The sequence below is a fragment of the Mirounga leonina genome, unplaced genomic scaffold, assembly GCF_011800145.1.
Source record: "Mirounga leonina isolate KUSES-001 unplaced genomic scaffold, KU_Mleo_1.0 Mir_114, whole genome shotgun sequence".
Taxonomy (NCBI): Eukaryota; Metazoa; Chordata; class Mammalia; order Carnivora; family Phocidae; genus Mirounga; species Mirounga leonina.
In genome coordinates, this window is record NW_023270265.1 from 38,537,506 (window position 1) to 38,556,845 (window position 19,340).

The window sequence follows — 19,340 nt, forward strand, 5'->3', positions numbered from 1 at the left end:
ACAGCCTGCTCAGAGGAGCCCCCGGTTTAGTGAGTTACCATTCCTAATAATGATAGGTCCATCTGTTGCACGTGGACTTCATTCCTGGGGTGTTTTAGGCATCATTGTATTTAATCTTCGCACTGATCTTGAGAGGAGGTCATCTGACAACCCCATTTTACAGATAGGAAAAAAAGCTCAGAGTGGTTAATTAACTCACTAAAGGTCACACAGCTATGAAATGACTGGTTTGGTATTCACGCTGGTCTGTTTGGATCCCAAGCCAATGTTGATTCCACAATTATATTCTGTTCCTAGGGAGGGGGTTGGGGGATATTTACCACTGCACCAGCAAATATGTGATCTTTCCTCTTCTGCGAAGAGATGTCTCTGAAAATATTTGCATCACAGTTTGCTTACAATTCAGAAAGCCACACACTTAAAGCATGTAAGGATATTTAAAGCACAAAAGGCTATGATTTAGATCAGTGTTACTTCAAGCCTGATCTACAGACCAGCACGAGTAGGTGAACCGTGTTATCAGTCTGTGATGAGATAAACCCAGAAACTGGGAGTAAGCATTTAAGAAATTTTATAGCAATTTGGTAGAGTCATGATAATAATTATATAATATAATAATATACAATAATATATCCTAATGATGATGATATAATAATAATAATAATACAATGTAGCATTCTATTTTGGGATCTTTTTAAGTTTGTTTTTTCTAGTACTTCATTTTTATTGTATTTTAACAAAGTTAGTCTGCATGAATTCAGCATTTTAAAAAACTGATCCTTTACCATAAATAGTTTGAGAAGCCCTGGTTTGGGTCACCGTGAATATAAATAAGTGAAATTTAGCTGCTATTAATAAACAATCAAATAATTTTCCAGACACACCACTAGGATACCCAGAATAGATCTTTTCTGTTCCCTGCACGATAAACCACTAGCTGATTCCTGGGCCTGTTACTGTGGCCTTTGGGAGGATCAGGCCACTCCAGGGCACATCTGCCCCAGAGGTCCTTGGCAGGTGCCTGGAACAAAGAGAGGTTTCGGGAGGTACTTGATAAATGTTGACTGGAACAATTAGTGACCGGTGACCCATGAGGTAAAAGTCTCTTCTGAGTTTTAACTCATATTTCTTGGTGAAGAAAGAATTGAGTGTCGACATAGTGGTGAACCTTCCAGTAATTTTGATCATGGGACTTAGTGACAGACATTGAAGATACTTTTAAGTGGTGCCATTTGCATATTATGTTGATTGGGAGTTGTGTTCTTTGCCCTACTTTGGTGGAGCATTTCAGGGAATAAAACAAGGCTATAAGATGATCTCAGGGCTCTTCTGTGGGCAGAATATAAACATATAATTCGGTACTTGGAAGAGACATCCTGGACAATTTATGTACCCAGGAATCAGAATTGGCTTATTCATGGCTTCTAAGGGAAGTCATGCATTTAAGGAGTTGGTTATTGCAACTGGTGATAAAATGATGCTGCTGGCAGAAAATGTTATTTTATGAAAGCTTTTAAAAGAAATCTTTCCCCACACCCTGAATGATAATATATTTAAGATTTCAATTGCATGTGTCACTTCCCTTATTTTCAGAGCTGTGTCCTGGCCATGAAAACATCTGCTTATAGTGACACCTTAACTGAAGTTGATAGGGTTGCTTTTCTGCTGGTTGGTGATACGCATGAATCCTTCATGGAAAAATCTGAGCTATGGAGTTGTTGCATGGCTTCCCTGCCCCCAGAGACAGGCAGTGAGCACACAAGACTGCTCTTGTATCTGTGACTAAGGAAGCTAACAGGATGACTCAGAGGCCAGGGGAAAATATGCTCTAGGGATTTCTTCTTTCAGATCCCGAAAATGGGAGGAAGATTAATGGCAGGCAAAGTCACACTGCAGATTATAATTCTCCCCAGGCAGGTTAGAAAGGTGTCCTGACACTCTGAAAAACAAACTGAGGGTTCTAGAGGGGAGGTGGGTGGGAGGATGGGTTAGCCTGGTGATGGTTATTGAGGAGGACACATTCTGCATGGAGCACTGGGTGTTACGCACAAACAATGAATCATGGAACACTACATCTAAAACTAATGATGTAATGTATGGGGATAATATAAGAATAAAAAAATTAAATAAAAAAAAAAAAAAGAAAGGTGTCCTGACAAAGGTGCACTGTGAGATGGGGGGAGATGAGGAAAGGGAAAGTCTTAGAGCTGCTTCCAAAGCCATTTACCAGAAAAGAAAGCATCTCTTAGGGCGCCTGGGTGGCTCAGTTGGTTAAGCGACTGCCTTCGGCTCAGGTCATGATCCTGGAGTCCCTGGATCGAGTCCCTGGATCGAGTCCCTGGATCGAGTCCTGCATCGGGTTTCCTGCTCGGCAGGGAGTCTGCTTCTCCCTCTGACCCTCCCCCCTCTCATGTACTCCCTCTCTCTCATTCTCTCTCTCAAATAAATAAATAAAATCTTTAAAAAAAAAAAAAAGAAAGCATCTCTTAATAAAATGACACTCTCTCTAAAAATTCTTACCTGACATCGCTATCTGTTATATGCCACAGTGTCAACTAAATATGCCTTCATAGTAATCAGAAAATAGAATTTATGCACAGGATATATGTAAATGTTAGATACATATGTTTAATAAAACTAGCTGGCTTGTTTTAAACACTGAAATGAAGAAAGGCTAAAATTTCATAGCTGGGTGTGCTCATCTATTTGATGAATTACACAGACTGGCAGCTTTATGAATACTCTAAGTACCCTGGCTTTCTGATAAGATATGGAATATTTATTGTATAATATAGATAGCAGGATCTCAATATTATTCCAAAAACTATATGTAAGAGGGAGAGGGAGATGTTTCCCCTGGAATAGTTATTATCAAAAATAAATTTGCTGGTATGAGGGGGTTCAGGATACGCTACCCCCAAATATGGCGCCTTGGCATATTGAATTTCTTAAGCTGAAGGAATTTGAGAAAATGGCAGGTGCAGAAATGTTGCTCTGACCTTCCCCTGCTCGTTCTCCTTTCCTGAAAGCTGGAGATAAATCTCCCATGTGAAAAGTGCCCTCCCTGAACCAAGAGGAAGGAAGACATTCTTATCACTAGAGACAGGGAATTTGGGGCTGAGAAATCTGTACAAACAAGGCTTCTTAAACTAACCCTTATCTTTCTAGCTAGTTCTTCATTATTTACTACCTCTAGCCCAAATCCCTTTGTCTTGTCAATTTTTCACAAATTTTTTGTTTTTTTGTCTAAAAGGTATAAAAGCTTCCTGTTCTGGCCACTTCTTCAGGCATTTCTTCTCTTGTGAAGACCCCTCTGTACACGTAAAAATTCACTACACTTTGTAAGCTTTTATCCTGTTACTTTGTGAGTTTAATTTTCAGATCCAGCCAGCAACCCTAAGAGGATCAAGGAAAACCTTTTCCTCCCCTACAGGAGGGATATAACCTTTAGCAGGATAAGCTAAACTAAATCAATTCAACCACTGACAAGGTGTCATGATCAATTCACAAACCAGGTATGAACTAGGCTCCTGTGTTACAGCTTAAGAAACAGATCAAAGCCCAGCAACACTGAGTATGATCTTAACTGTACTAAGAGAGAATTGCTTTATTTCCTTTCAGAAATTTTGTAAAAGAGGGGCGCCTGGGTGGCTCAGTCATTAAGCGTCTGCCTTCAGCTCAGGTCATGATCCCAGGGTCCTGGGATCGAGGCCCACATTGGGCTCCCCTGCTCAGCGGGAAGCCTGCTTCTCCCTCTCCCACTCCCCCTGCTTGTGTTCCCTCTCTCGTTGTATCTCTCTCTGTCAAATAAATAAACAAAATCTTTAAAAAAAAAAAAAAAGAAATTTTGTAAAAGAGACGTAAATTTTATTTTGGGGGAGAATGACCAGGGTGTTCATGGTTAACTAGTGTTTGTTCAAAGTAGAGGAGTAGAATAGGAAAAAATAACATTTATTGTTGATAGAAGATGTGGATGCAGGTCAGAACTTATTTTTGAGGTTCCTACAATAAAGTTTATAGAGTAATGAAGGTATAATATATTACGTGTAATTCAATGTTAAATAGTAAAAGGTACTTTTAGAATTTCATACTCAAGCTTCACTTGTTCTGAAATGTTTTTTCCATACCTAAGACTAACCACAAGAGTCAAGAAATTTTTGGATCCAGAGCATATCTGCATAATCAAGAAACGTAGGCAGATATGCCTTGGCTCCAAAAATGAGAACATATTTTTATTTTCTAACTTAGCCAAAACATTAAGATATTAAATTGTGGAATATATACCAAATCACAGATTAGGAGGAACATATCCAAACATTCTCCAACCCCCCTCCCCCACAAAAAAAGAAATCAATTGTACATTTAAAAACCTGTAAAATATTTAAAAGGAAGATCATGATTTTCTAAATTCAATTAAGTAGTAATAGGAAAGGTTGAAGCCTTCGGGAGTTTTCAGATAACAAATGACAGGGGGGTAAATCCTTCTTCCTCTGCTAGCTTCTAAGCATAGTCCAGGCTAAATAAGAGGCTCTTCATTTAACCTGTTAATGGGTAACATCCATCACCTCTGAGTCCAGCCTTAAAATGGTCCTCAAGTGGAGACCATTATTAAATGTTTAAAGAAAACTGAAGTCACAGAATGACATTTCCCCAGCTTATGATAGCATAGATTAATCAATGAAGACAATTTGTACATTATCTTTGGAATGTGAATATAGAATGGTTTTAAATATTCCAAATCCTCAGAGTCTACTTAAAAACTGATATTGATGATACTTTCTCCAAGCTGTTTATAAATGACATTATTTGCAGCAGTGGTCAATATGGACATTATTTCATGTGCCTATCACAGAGCAAATGCATAATAAACATCCGTCGTACAAATGAATGAACAAATGAATGTTAAGCAACATAAAAACAATCAGATCTACTGGGTTACTTTGGCAGCATTAAAAGGATAGCATTTGACCAATCCCAGAGTAGTTTATTCTATTGTGTTTGTAATTTACCTACTGTATATAATCACATACATTTTGTTTACATTAGACTGTAAATATTTATATTATTAATGTCATTTGATACAAATTCAATATTTACAATTGTGTCTATTGGTTTAATTTGAGAATTTATTCAATGTCCTTAATGTATCTCGATACGGTTTAATTTGAGAATTTGTTCAATGTCCTTAACGTACTTCGATAACATTGTATACATTGTAGGGAATCAATTATGCCCTTTGAATGAATGTTCTGAGAGCTCAGGAGTAATTACAGGGATTTTTTATGGACCTAAAAAGCAAGAAAATGTCAAGTACTTTTATTGTATACATTGTAACATATTTCTATCATCTCAAGTCTTTCTGTATCATGTCCTCTCTCTTCCATCTCTTTGCCCTTAAAATTTTTCACATTTGTTTGATCTAAACTGCTACATTGCAGGGAGGGAGGGCATGTGGCTTCTTTTTGCTTATTACTGTGAAAATGTGCTTTTTTGATAGAGAGGTCCTGTGAGCCAGCTAATGCACTGGCAGGTGAACTAACTTTTACTGCCAAATGAGTCAGCTGACATGGGAACATTAATTTATTTGAATGGACACGAATTGACAATGCCATGAGGAGGTATTGGTATAGCTTAATGGAACAAACTGTCAGGAAAATGTAGGTTGGGTATGATGGGCAAGCATCAAGAACGTTTCCATATTCACAAGTATCTCCCTTTCCTAATCTGGACTGTTGTCTCTTGGATACCTCCACTAAATTGCAAATACCCCGGGAGGAATGACACCTTCAACTATCATCAGGTGTTAGTATTAGATTAAAATTGCTGATATTCAGATGTTCTGACCTACATAAGTAGTACTTCTATTTGATTCAACATCATACCTTCTTAGGGATAGTTCATGAGATTACCTTGTTATTGAACTGAGAAGAGAGAGGACAAGAAATCTCTGAGAGAGGGAAAGATCTGGAGTATGAAGTATTGCCTAGAGTTGGCTATGTTATCAGGACCCATGACACCTCTCTCATTCTAGACATAATGATTCCGTTATTGCTTCCAAGAGTCTATGTCTTTTATGGCCATTTTATATTCATGTAAAGTTTATAGTGCACTCATGTAAGACTCGATGTAGACTGAAATCCCCCAAACTTTTTCATTTAGGTTGATTCAAAGCCATGTTTTCTAGGACTTGTGGCTGAAAATTGGTTTCTAACATCTAGAATTTAATGTTCACCTCTATAAAAGTAATTTCAATTCAGCTTAGTTCTCTAGCTTGTATAGTCTGGTTAGTGGTTACTGAATACTGGTTAAAATTATGGACTTTGGAGTCAAGCAGACCTGGATTCTACTAAGTCTAACTGCCACTGTTAGTTGTTGGACTTTTGGCAAGCTGCTTACTCATTTTGAGCCTTAACTGACTCGCCTTTACATGCCACTCATATTTCTCAGAGTCGTTAGACGACTTACATGTGCATTAGATGAATTATTGTGCTAATACTGCACGTTCCAAAGAAAAGACTAGTCCTTGACTGGCTCCCGGGAGATAACCTCTCACCCCTTGGCATATCCTGCCTGAAAAGAATGTTTTAGGATGCCTGAGGTCTTGGGCTACACTGTATCAGGTGGACAAGATAGTTTATGCTAACAAGAAGACTCAGGGCAAACGCCTGTTCTTGTATACCTGAGGTCCTGGACCACATGTTAATTTGTTTTCTGGGTGCTAGAGACTGAGCAGCTAAGGTCAGTCATGCAGGTACTGTATGCCTACATGACAGATCCCCAGTTCAAACCCTGGATACCAAAGCTCAGGAGAGCTCCCCTGACTGGCAACACTTCACACATGTTGTCACATTTTATTACTTGGAGATTCAAGTACTGTCCTTGTGACCCCACTAGGAGATGATAACTGGAAGCTTGTGCCTGGTTTCTCCTGGTGCTTTCATCCTAAGCGCCTTTTACTTTTGCTGATTTTAATCCGTATCCTTTCACTATAATCAGTGGTGGCCATAAATATTATAGCTTTCTTGAATTCTATGAGTCCTTCTAGAGAGTCTATTCTGAGGTTGGTCTTAGGGACGCCCACACATCCGTTTATGCTCTGCTAGCTATATATCCTTGGTCAAATGCTCTAACCTCATTTAATTTCATTTTCTCATGCGTAAAAGGGGATGATAATAATTATAGTAGCTACGTTGTAGTGAAGTTCCGGGACCCAGTCTATATTTTATTTTCTCCACAAGCATTACTTGAGAGTTACTATAGAAATTCCAGGAAAGGGGCGCCTGGGTGGTTCAGTTGGTTAAGTGACTGCCTTCGGCTCAGGTCGTGATCCTGGAGTCCCGGGATCGAGTCCCGCATCGGGCTCCCTGCTCAGCAGGGGGTCTGCTTCTCTCTCTGACCCTCCTCTCTCTCATGCTCTCTCTCTGTCTCTCTCAATAAAATTAAAAAAAAAAAAAAGAAATTCCAGGAAAATGTAAAGTGCCAGCACAGAACATAACACACACACACACACACACACACACACACACACACATATATATATATTCTCTTAAGCAATCTCTTTTGCAAGTGCTCATATCTTCCCTCTCCCCTGGCCCCAGATATCATTTCTGGGCTAGAAGATCTAACCTCAACTACTGCAGAAATGTCTTCTTCCAAACTCTTCACCGCTCATGGACCTAATTCTCCTCTGATCAGTGGCTGACTTTTCCCATTTTCATCCCCAAATCATCTCCTTGATGGAGAAGTCAGGCAAAATAGGAGCTTTGTCACCTGATTGGCCTCAAGCAGCAAATTGATCTTTCTTGATCTTCTTTAAAATTTCCTTTGATGTCTCTGGAATTTTTTCTTTTTTTTTCCTAGTCCCAAATCTTTAAGACTTTAACTTCTCTGGCCTTACTCCTTCCTACATGTTTGTGATATTATCTATCCCTTCTTTAAAAAAATTCTTTGCTTAATTAAAAATTTTACATTATTGCCACTATTTTCCCTTAATTATGAAACTTATGATCAAAATTAAAACATTAAAAATATTTATACCTTAGAAAATAAAACTTTGTTAAAGAAGTCTAACTCTAAAGAAACACAAATGTATTTCCTTTAAATAACTTGGTTCACAGCAGAGGTTCTTATGCAACCACTGGCTTCTTTAATTACCTTCCCTATGAGGATAATTTCCTTCTCAATTAGGATAATTTGAAATGGCAGAGACAGAAGAGTTTTGGGGGAGGGGGAGAGTTTTTCAGCTCTCTCAGATTTCATGTAATGAAACATGCCCATCTGTTCCCTGAACTTTTAAAAAAACATGCCTTTCTCAAGGCCAGCTCTCCAGCTCTCTCTTCCTGGTTATCAGGAACACCCTTTTGTGCTTCAGTTTTAAAATGAGGGTCTTACAGTATATGGTCTAGAAGTTCTCATCAAGCACTATTTTCTTTTTTTTTTTTTTAAAGATCTTATTTATTTATTTGAGGGAGAGAGAGAGGGCATGAGTGCAGGGCAGAGGCAGAGGGAGAGGGAGAAGCAGACTCCCCGCTGAGCAGGGAGTCCAGAGCAGGGTTCATCCCAGGACTCCAAGATCATGACCTAAGCCGAAGGCAGATGCCTAACCAACTGAGCCACCCAGGCGCACCCAAGCACTATTTTCTATGCTTCTATTGTCTATAGGAAGCTATATAAATGAGCGACAATAGAAACCTTTGTAAAGAACAGCTTTCCCAGGCATACATGCCTATGGCAAGGATCAAAGAAGTGCCCCAAGAATGCAACCATGGTAGAACCAGTGGCAGATTTGGAATCAAACCTGAGAGTATTATCAACTTTTAGGTCTCATTAATTAACAACCCTTGGAGATGACTGGGTAGTTGAGGGCAGCATGGAAGCTGGTCTAGAAAGTTGGGGCTTTATAATATAGCATGAAGTGATCATATTTTCTCTTTGCATCAGTTCCATACATACACAAAAATGGAGATAAAAGCATTGAGGCTGCACTTGGAATATACATCTATTATTTTATGTATTCAGCACTCTACTTTTCTGGAAACTGTCACTAACTCTCCTGTATTTACATGGTTTCTGCTGGAGCTGCCATGTTTATTCATTCAGTTATTCCACAACTATTTATTGAGTGCTATGTGTGACACTCTTCCAGGCCCTGGAGACATAGCCATGAATAAAACATACAAAAAATTCCTCATCCGGAGCTTACGTTCTGATGGAGGAAATAAGACATTAAATGAAATAAGTAAATATTTGGTATGTCACATAAAATGTGCTATGGAGAAAAATCAAGCAGGAAAGTGAAAAAAGATGAAGGGACAAAGTGAGAGGAGCACTATGTTCCATAGTTGACCAAGACGGACTTCATCCAGGATATTTTTGGAGTTAGATCAAAACAGTGATGGTTTAAACCCAGACTGTGGAATGAGGAGTAGAAAAAAAAAGCCTGTTAGATGCAAAAGAGAAGCACGAAGACACAAGAGAGTAGCATAAAAAGAGGACGTGGGTGGAGAGAGAGAACCTGAGAGAGAACTTTTCAGGTTCTGCCTAACATTCCAGTATACTTCTGATAAATCCTTTTTCTAAAATCCTTCTGATACATTTTAAACTGAATCAGTTACTGTCACTCCAAACCAAAGAATCCTAACTCATAGACATATTAAGTAAGATAACTTGTAAATTCAAGGCTTGATCGATGTGGGAGATGTTGGTTACCTCAGAAAATTAGAGCTCGATGCTTCTGACGCCAAGAGTACAGACTTGATAGCAGAGTAGAATTAATTTTTCTGTTTCCTAGCATTCCAGAAATAAAATGTGCAAGAAATTTCAATTTTTCTGGGTTTTTTTCAAGTTTTTATTCATATCTAGTTAGTTAACATATATGGTAAAATTGGTTTCAAGTGTAGAATTTAGTGATTTTTCACTTCCATATGACACCCAGGGCTCTTCCGTTTTCTTTTAATCAAATTAACTCTGATTCTGCACTGGCATTGTGGAAAATTCAAATGGAAGCATTATATTTCACCTCTATTTCTGTTCTCCCACCACTCTCTCCATCCTGGAGTCACAAAAGAATTAGGGAAGCTGTCTAGACCCCTGGGAAAAGGCTCTCTAATCTCCAAGTCGCTATTGTTCAATCCTGCTTTAAACTTTCTCTTAAAGTCCCTGGCTCTCTGCTTCTCGCCAAGAGGAGAGCACAGAAATCTGTGCTGAGGCTAACGGATGCTTTGCTTCGCAGGGTGCAGTCCTCCCTTCTGAAGTTGTGGCACCTTCCTGGAAAAGGAAAAATCTTGAAGCAGGCTCAAGTATCCGCTCAGGTAATCACGGGACTTGCAAATCATTCACTTTCTCTCACTTTATTCTCAGAACAATTCTATTCTCTTCTGGCCTTCAACACACCCCCATGCATAATATTTTTATTTAGCTTAGGCTTTTAGAATAGACTATAACATTAAGTGACTTCCATTTCCAATTCAGCTTTCCACCTTGCAAAAACTCCCCAAAGATTTTTTTGGCTTTTCTTTTTGTAGTATAATATACATAACATAAAATTTTCCATTGTAACCATTTTTAAGTGTACATTTCTCTGGCATTAAGTACATTTACAGTGTTGTGTACCCTAAAGGTTTAATGAGAGTCTGGCGATCTGACTAAAATGGGGAAGGATGAAAATATAGAAATAAATACTATATTTGAAACACTGTTTTTTGGTGTATTTGTTGAATAAATGGGGAAAGTTCCACAATTGGGAATTTTGAGCAGCAGAGAGGCATCATTAGTATAGTAAGCTTTAAGGTGCAAGAGGATGATGAGGAGAAAGGGTGGCTGTAAGGAAACTTGGGGAAACAATGAAGCCAAACTTTATCTGTCCCACAATACTCATAATACCGTTTAATGTATCTGAAACAGAAGTAAAATGAAGACTTTTTCTCCACTCTGCCTTGTGTCAGGATCAGAACAATGTTCCTGAATTTTGATGGGGGTATAAATAACTTCCAGAGAGAAAGTCTCAAATCGAAAGTAAAGTTTAATTTCATGAATTGCAATGATGCCTTTCGATATGTAAGCAATGGGTTACTAAGGGATGCAACCCACAGAAGAGTTAGTATTAAAAATCTTTTTAAGTATTACAAATCTTAAGACTTATTAAGAATTACAGCGGGGGTAGTAGGGGGTGGGGTGTACAGGAATGCATGAAAATAAGCTCAAGTGATTTAGCATTGGCTGGGCTTAGAAGTTTCTTTTGGGAATTTGAAGAACTCGTATCCGTTTATTCATTCTGAAATATTTAGTTAAACGCCTACTCTGTGTAAGACGCTGGGGATACAGCAGTGAAGAGGGAGTTTCCTTTCTTTAAAGAGCTTACATTTGGGTGTATTGGAATTCTGAATCGTGAATCCAAGGGCACGATAAATCGAATGAAGCAGTGAACTGAGGGAGCCATGATTCGTCACAAACCGCAGCAAAATCAGTATTTTAAGTTTTCTATTTTTGGAAGCTGGGTGCTCTTTAGTTCTGGAAGGGGGGTGGGCAGGTGGGATGTAAAGAGATTGCCCGCCAACTATATACGCAGACTTCGTGTTTGGCTTCAGCAGTTTAGGACTGGAACTCCAAATTACACCTGCAGCATCGAACTAACCCGACCTAGGAGGCAGATAGGATTCCAGGAGAAAAACTACTCCATCAGAACCCTCAGAAGGTACAGCCATCTCAGCCTACAGCAGAAGGCCATGAACTACAATTCCCACACGCCCTTGCGACAGCCCCTCCCGCCAGCTCTACTTCGAAGTATGGGAAAGATGGAGGGACGTCGGGCGCACTCCTGTTGCGTCATTAGAGTGCGACTCCAGATACAAATAGGTCTGGGCACTAAAGTATGGCAGCTGCTGAGGCGGCGGTGGTATCATCGTCATCTTTGGAAACAGACACAGCCCTGGTCCCTGAAACTGCAGGAACGGCCGCAGCAACGGCCGCCGCCTCACCAGCGACGGCTGCAGTGGCGGCCGTCGCGGCCGCTGCCAGAACCGGATCCGAAGCCAGGGTCTCCAAGGCCGCTTTGGCTACTAAGCTGCTGTCCCTGAGCGGCGTGTTCGCCGTGCACAAGCCCAAAGGGCCCACTTCAGCCGAGCTGCTGAATCGGCTGAAGGAGAAGCTGTTAGCAGGTACTGCAGCCCGGGTGGGGACCAGGCTGAGGCGGTCGCCGCGAGAGCCAATGGGCTTTTTTTGCGCGCTTGTGGCTCGAGAAGCAAAAGGAGGGGAAAGGGAGGATGGCCACTGAATTAGCTCTGAACAGAAATCTGGGGCATCTCGGGCTTGGACTTGCCCTGACGTGAACTCCTGTAGCCTAGTTGGCCGTTGTCGTTCTCAAGGGAAGAACAAAAAACAAAACACAAAATCCCCACACGTACACAAACAAACCTCTTCCCTTGGGCAGACAAACTAATATTCTGTAATCTGATCGCCCAGGAGCCTTTTGTTTGGCTCAGGTTGATAAACCCCTCTTGGAGGAAGCACTGGCTCTCTACCCCCAGAGTTGCATTCTTAAAATAGTTTGGAGATACAGGTATTACTCATTTAACCAAGACTTTAATGCAGTGATTTTCACATAGTGGACATAAGAATTATTTAGAGTCCCTTGTACACATGCAGATTCCCGACCCCTGCCCTCCCAGAGATTGTGATTTTGAGGTTCTGGGGTATTTTTTAGGAAACCATTTTTAAACTGTTCCTCCACGTGATTCTGGTGTTAAGTGGCCTTTGGACCACATTTTGAGGAACACTAAATATAATTTGAGAGCATTCTTTTTTGTTTGTTTCTTCATGTACACTGGGAGAATATTAGAAAAGCCTGGAGGATCCCTCAGTTCGTCAGCCCAGTAGATTATTTCGGACAGTGGCATCAAGGAACCGTAGATTTATTGGTCACCTACAATAGCCAGATCTAGCCTCTAGAGACGGGAAGATGAAAGATCCTGTCTTTTCTCTTAACTGAGCTCATAGCATAGAAATTTCTGCAGACTTTGGTGATAAAACTATTTGCTACATATTCAGGGCTCTCCTGAATTTGGCCCTGGCCTGTCTTTCCATTAAAAAACAGTCCAGGAACTTTTCTTCTCCACCTCCCCCCCCTCCTTCTTCTTTTTAAGATTTATATATTTTAGGGGCGCCTGGGTGGCTCAGTTCGTTAAGCGACTGCCTTCGGCTCAGGTCATGTTCCTGGAGTCCCGGGATCAAGTCCCGCATCGGGCTCCCTGCTCAGCGGGGAGTCTGCTTCTCCCTCTGACCCTCCTCCCTCTCATGCTCTCTCTCTCTATCTCATTCTCTCTCAAATAAATAAATAAAATCTTAAAAAAAAAAAAGATTTATTTATTTTAGAGTGAGAGAGAGAGAGAGTACAAGCAGGGGGAAGAGGCAGAAGGAGAGGGAGAGACTCTCAAGCAGACTACCCCCGCTGAGCATGGCTTTCTTCTAGAAGCCTCTCACTCAGATGCAGATATTCTCATTACTCCATTTCTGTGTTGCTTTGACTGGTCTAGTCTATATTTTATGTTAGCTAGACCAGGCTACCTGGGAAGGTTCTAAAAGATACGAATTTCAAGGCAGCACATTCTGATGCCAGCCAGGTTTGACACCCACTGATTTATGCCACTGTTAATGGTCATAGCCTCTATTAACAATTCTGGCCTTTCCCTTTATTGATTCATGCTATACTAAAATCCTTGCTCTTCTTTGTCTATCTGAATCCTCAGGGCCCAAAATATCAGAATTTTATAGCCAGAAAAGACCTTAAGAGATACTCTTCCATAAATGTTACCAATAGGATGAACCAAATTCCAATATAGTAGAGGTGGTATGTCTTCGAACTTGAAAGAGGTAAATTTGGACACAAAGGGAAGAAGCGGGTTTGTGGGCCTTCATACTCCAAGGAGTGTCAAGTTGAAAAATACAGAGTTCTCCAAAAGTTTTCTATAAATTTGTAGATGAGAGGTCTATAATGAATTACCAGTGAAGGGTGAAATGTTTGAAGCCTGGGCCTGTCCTTATGGTTGCATTCTTAAAAATAGTTTGGAGAAAGCAGGCCCTTCCACGCACGGTGATATAATCAGAGAGTGGCATGAGGACTGTGTTCCAGACAGATGGTGTTCTGTAATTACGTGGTCAGGCCAGGCAACACAGCACATCCTTTTGGCCATCTATTCTGGCTTCTCCATTATTGCTCTGCTTCCTTTCTCTGTCCTCTCTTTTCATTTCTTTTGCTCTATTTTTAATCTTCTCCGTGTCAGTGGTTATAAGGGAAGTTTGATGGGTTTGGGAGTTGTAGATCAATACAGCTGTTCTTTCCTTTCTCATTTGAAGTTCAGTAGCCAATATTCTGTCAATGTATTGATATATATAACAATAATAATGATAGTAATAACAATAACTTATTGAGTGCCATGTAGTTTCCAAAGCACTTTCAGATAACATTATTTCAATTTATCTTTACAATAGGAAGATGAGATGGCCCAGATTGGCATTTTCTTTTTTTAAATCTAAATGCTTCAGAGTTTAAGAGGCAACTTAACTGTTACCTACTTCCCACATAACCTTTTGTTAAGATTAACTTCTTGAAGGAATTGAGGGTTTTGATTTGGAGAGAAGAGCAACAAAAATAGATAATTTGGGAAATTAGTGTTCTTAGAGGTAGCCTTTTGAAAGGTACGCTGGACATTAGGTAGCTGGGGGTACCAGCAAAGAATACCAGGAAACGAGAGAATTAGAAATGAAATCGAGAACTTTTAAAACTAGTTGCCTATATAAAAACTAACTTCTTTTCATCATTCTCTAACAGCCCACTACTCCCAGGAATTTACTAGGTTTTTCAGGGTTAGCCTGGATATTTGCTCACGTTTAAAAAAATTTTTTTTCCCCTTAGAAAATGAATTCCACTTTCTACACAACTAATTTTGGAATACTGTTTCTTTGTAATTTAGGGAGTATCTGTATATTTTTAAGTCTGTTCTCTGCTAATAATGTTATCTTAGTCTGTTAAGTTTGTACAGTCCTTTTTGTTTTGAGTACTCCATCCACCCTCCCCCCACATTTATGTAGATCTTACTTCATTTGTCTTGCTAATTGCCATTTTTCATCCAATTACTCTCATAGAAGCTGGAATGCCTTCTCCAGAATGGACCAAAAGGAAAAAGCAGACTTTGAAAATTGGACATGGAGGGACGCTAGACAGTGCAGCCCGAGGAGTTCTGGGTAAGAGATATGAATGGAAGTTTGATGTAACTACCACATATTATAGAAAGAAATACTGATTGAGAGCAGATAAAGCCATGCCATTTTCAGTCTTTTGGAGTATTTCAGATCTACTGGATTTATAACGCCATCTTCAAAAGAAGCCCTTAAATGGTACGAGGTATACAAAGCTATTAGAAAGAGCCACTTTTTTGTGTGGATGGGGCTTTGAGACAGGATTTGTATCTGTGAAGAAAAGAGTTAACGTAGCAGGCCTGAAATTGCTATGTTTAGAAAGGCCTGCTTGCAAGGCTTGCCCTTGGCAGGTATCTGGGGGAACTTGGATTTGAGAATGTTCCCACCCTTCCATATCTGATAAGGGTGGTTTGCAGTGCCTCGTCTGTTGGTGTGAACAGTGTGGTGTATGCCGAACACCTGCTTTCCTTTTGGAGTCTGGAATTTTGTCCTACCACTTGGGTAGGTGTGTCTGGGTAACCATCCTCACCCCCCCTCCCCCAATTAAGAACTTTGGGCACCGAGTTTCTAATAGGCTTCCCTGAGTAGGAACACTGCACATGCTTTTTACATGTTGGAGAAAGGAGCATGCTCTAGTGTCCCCTGTCCTAGGAGGAAGAGAGAATAAGGAAACCTATGTGTGGTTTTCTCCAGTGTCTTTTTCCCTTTATGATGCTACTATGTAACGTTACTGTGTCACTGTAGTGAGTCTTAGCCATGTATGAATCTTCCAACGTGGAGTGTCGTGTTGGGGGTTCCTGACAAAGTATTTGGCTCTCTTTTTTTTTGCCTGTCTCAGATTTCATCTCTGAGATCAGCTCTTTTGAGAAAGTGAGGCTTATGGTTCCTGAGAGGAAGTCACACTTTCTCTTGGAGGTACAGTGAGCATTATTGCTTGTGGAGGCGGATTGGTATAATTGACTGACAGGAGAAAAATCACTTATCCCTTTTTATTCTTTTTTTTTTTTTTTTTTATGCCTCTGGTAGAGGTTCTAAAGTTTACAGACTGCTGAAGTGTGTATCCACATACTTTACAAATGTTTTAGATGTTTAAATTGTTTTACAAACTTTTTGTATAATTCTGTCCATAGTCGCAGAAATACATATGTTGGGATTCGGGTCCCCATATCCTAGAAACATAGTTCTGTAGGACAATACTTACTTTTTTACGTGGTCTGGTGTTTTGTACTTTATTCTGTTTCATTTTTTTTTAAGTGTTGATAATCCACTAATGATTTTGTCATGCATTAATGGGTTGTGATTCACGGTTTATAAACTACTGTGCTACAGTGTCCAGTCCATTTTATTGGAGCTAAAAAATTAGTTACAAAGAACAAACCTGATCTAAGCTGTCCAAAGGAAATGAATGATTATTTAGAAGAAAAGGATAAAGTTGGTGAAGAAAATTCTGTTTTTCAAGGAAGTTAGAAACAATGTATGATTGTGCACTTCCAAAAATTAGTTTTTAATTCATTTGGAAAAATAGCTTTACTGATGGTTTAAATAGATTTTTTTTTTTTTTAAGATTTTTATTTATTTTTTATTTATTTGAGAGAGAGAGAGAGCACAAGAGGGGGTAGGGTCAGAGGGAGAAGTAGACTCCCTGCCGAGCAGGGAGCCCGATTCCGGACTCCATCCCGGGACTCCGGGATCATGACCTGAGCTGAAGGCAGTCGCTTAACCAACTGAGCAACCTAGGTGCCGGAGGGTTTAAATAGATTTAAAAAAACACAAGGAAATCCCTTTTCCTGAGTTAGAGAACTTGAATAGGCAAATTCTGACCACTTAAAGTTACTGTTTCTTACTGTAACTAACGATAATCATTTAATGAGCAGCGTACTATGTGTGAAGTCTTCAGCTTAGGGCATACATAAATTAAATACTTTAATCCTCTTGTAAACCTATAAGGTAGGTGTTATTATTCCTCATTTTACAGAAGAAGAAATGAAGACCCCAAGAGAGAGTGCACTGTCATGGTTTGTGGCAGAGTCAGAATTTTGAGCCAGATCTGCTCAGTTCCAGAGCTTCTTCCCTAAGCTGTTATGGCAAATACTTGGGCCTCCTGCCCTCCTGCCACCCCCATTGCAGGGTTACTTACCTAGCAGTCATAGCATTCTTTGTGACTGGTCCTCAAAGTGGCGTCACAGTTTTTATTAGTTCAGTGCTCCTGGAGTTGAAGCCTATTCATTGTAACCATTCTGTTCTACTGTTTTCCACGGCACAGCACCAAGAATATGAGAAGAGATAGGATAAGGTCCGCTGTTTATTAATGAATAGATGAATTGTATTCATTTCTGGTGGTTTTTACTCACTGGTATGCAGAAAATAGTGATATTCAAGGCAGTGAATAAATAAGTTTATTTTTTACCCTACAGCTAAGGGATCTTGTTGAAATTTCCATTTTAGTATTATGAAAGGCTGGCATTTGGCTAAGATTTGTATGAGTGGAAGAAATTGCATTGGAAATAATTTCCTATTTGGAGGCTTAATTTATATTTGATCACCCAGGAACTTTTATGATGATATAATCTGTGCATATGTCACATTTATTAATTTGTTTTCTAATACCTATAGTTCCCAAGGAGGAATAAGGTAAAAAAAAAATGTAGGTATTTAGTCACAGAATAAAGGGTATTCATTGTTTAAATTAGTAATTCTGGAGACTTAGAAGTTGATTTTTGTTGTATGGTGGAATAAACACTGGGTTCTAATCATCATGAGTTTGTAAACCTAGCAGCTTTACTAAGTACACAAAGCCTGGGAAAAATCTATACCCTCTCTGAATTTCCATTTGTTTATCTCTTGAAAGGGGTAAGTAACATCTACCATAACTTTCAGTAGATTTATTGAAATATCAGATGAAATATCTATAACCTACAGATGTATGCTATACTCTATCAAGTGCTTTATAGAGGTCTTTTTTTTTTTTTTAAACAAAACTGGACCTGTATGAAAAAATATACTTTTACTTTCAACATGTAGACTGTTTTTGCTGGAACTTTTTTCCTTTGTAATATTAATGGTACAGATTTAAGAATTTAGTTGACAATTTAAGATGTAATCTGAAATTTGGGTTTATAATTCTATTAACCTATATTATATATAATATATATGACATATAATTCTATAAAGAGGGCTTGTAAGATTCTTAAAAATCCTATGGTAAGTAGAATAATGGCCCCCTAAATATGCCTATGTCATAACCTCCAGAATCTATGAAGGTTCTATCACAATCTATGTTAGGTTCTATCACAAGAAGAAATTAAGGTTGCTAATGAGCTGCCTTTAAGATAAAGAGATTATCTTGGAATATCCAGGTAGACCCAGTGTAATCACAAGGGTCTTTAAAAGTGGAAGAGAGAGATGTGGCATTGGAAGTAGTGGTTGGAGTGTTGTGATTGCCGGCTTTGAATGAGGGAGTCACTGAGCCAAGGAAGGTCAGCAGCCTCTAGAAGCTAGAAAAGGCAAGGAACCTCCCATAGAAAGACTCTAGAGAGATTCTTCCATAGGGCCTTTAGAAAAGACTGCAGCCATGTAGACACCCTGATCTTTAGCTTAGTAAAACTACTTTCAGACTTCTGATCTCCAGAACTGTAAGATAATGTTTGTTGTTTTAAACTACTAAGTTGGTAATTTGTTGCAGCAGGATTAGGAAACGAATACACCCATTTATTATAAATCACCTGAAATGGAATCTCAGTTTCTGTCACTTCAAAAATTATTATTTTGGGGGGCGCCTGGGTGGCTCAGTAGGTTAAGTGTCTGCCTTCAGCTCAGGTCATGATCCCAGGGTCCTGGGAACAAGTCCCACGGCGGGCTCCTTGCTCAGCAGGGAGCCTGCTTCTCCCTGTGCCTGCCACTCACCCTGCTTGTGCTCTCTCTCTCTCTCTGACAAATAAATAAATAAGGTCTTCAAAAAAATTATTTTTTTAACTTTAGAGGTTATAAAATTACTGGAAAATTTTAGAAAATATAAAAAAATAAAGTTAAAAATGATCTATTTTCCACCTTCAGCAAGTCACTGACATTTTTGCTATATTTTCTTCTAGCTTTATATCTCCACAAAATTTTTAAAGTAAGCTGTTTTATTGTATGTACATTTGTATTTT

At 39.4% G+C, this 19,340-nt stretch overlaps 1 protein-coding gene across 2 annotated transcripts in view; it reads left to right on the forward strand.

Annotated features, from left to right (window-relative positions):
* Nucleotides 1–11,652: 11,652 nt before the first annotated feature.
* Nucleotides 11,653–19,340, forward strand: part of TRUB1 (TruB pseudouridine synthase family member 1) — a 38,130-nt gene continuing 30,442 nt past the window's right edge. Inside the window, exons 1-2 of one of the 2 annotated variants that reach the window (XM_035029727.1) lie at nucleotides 11,653–12,155; nucleotides 15,139–15,237. In XM_035029727.1, coding sequence (XP_034885618.1) covers nucleotides 11,870–12,155; nucleotides 15,139–15,237 — 385 coding nt within the window. In that variant the 5' untranslated portion in view covers nucleotides 11,653–11,869. The remainder of the gene's footprint in view (nucleotides 12,156–15,138; nucleotides 15,238–19,340) is intronic. The other variant, XM_035029736.1, reaches the window with a different exon arrangement.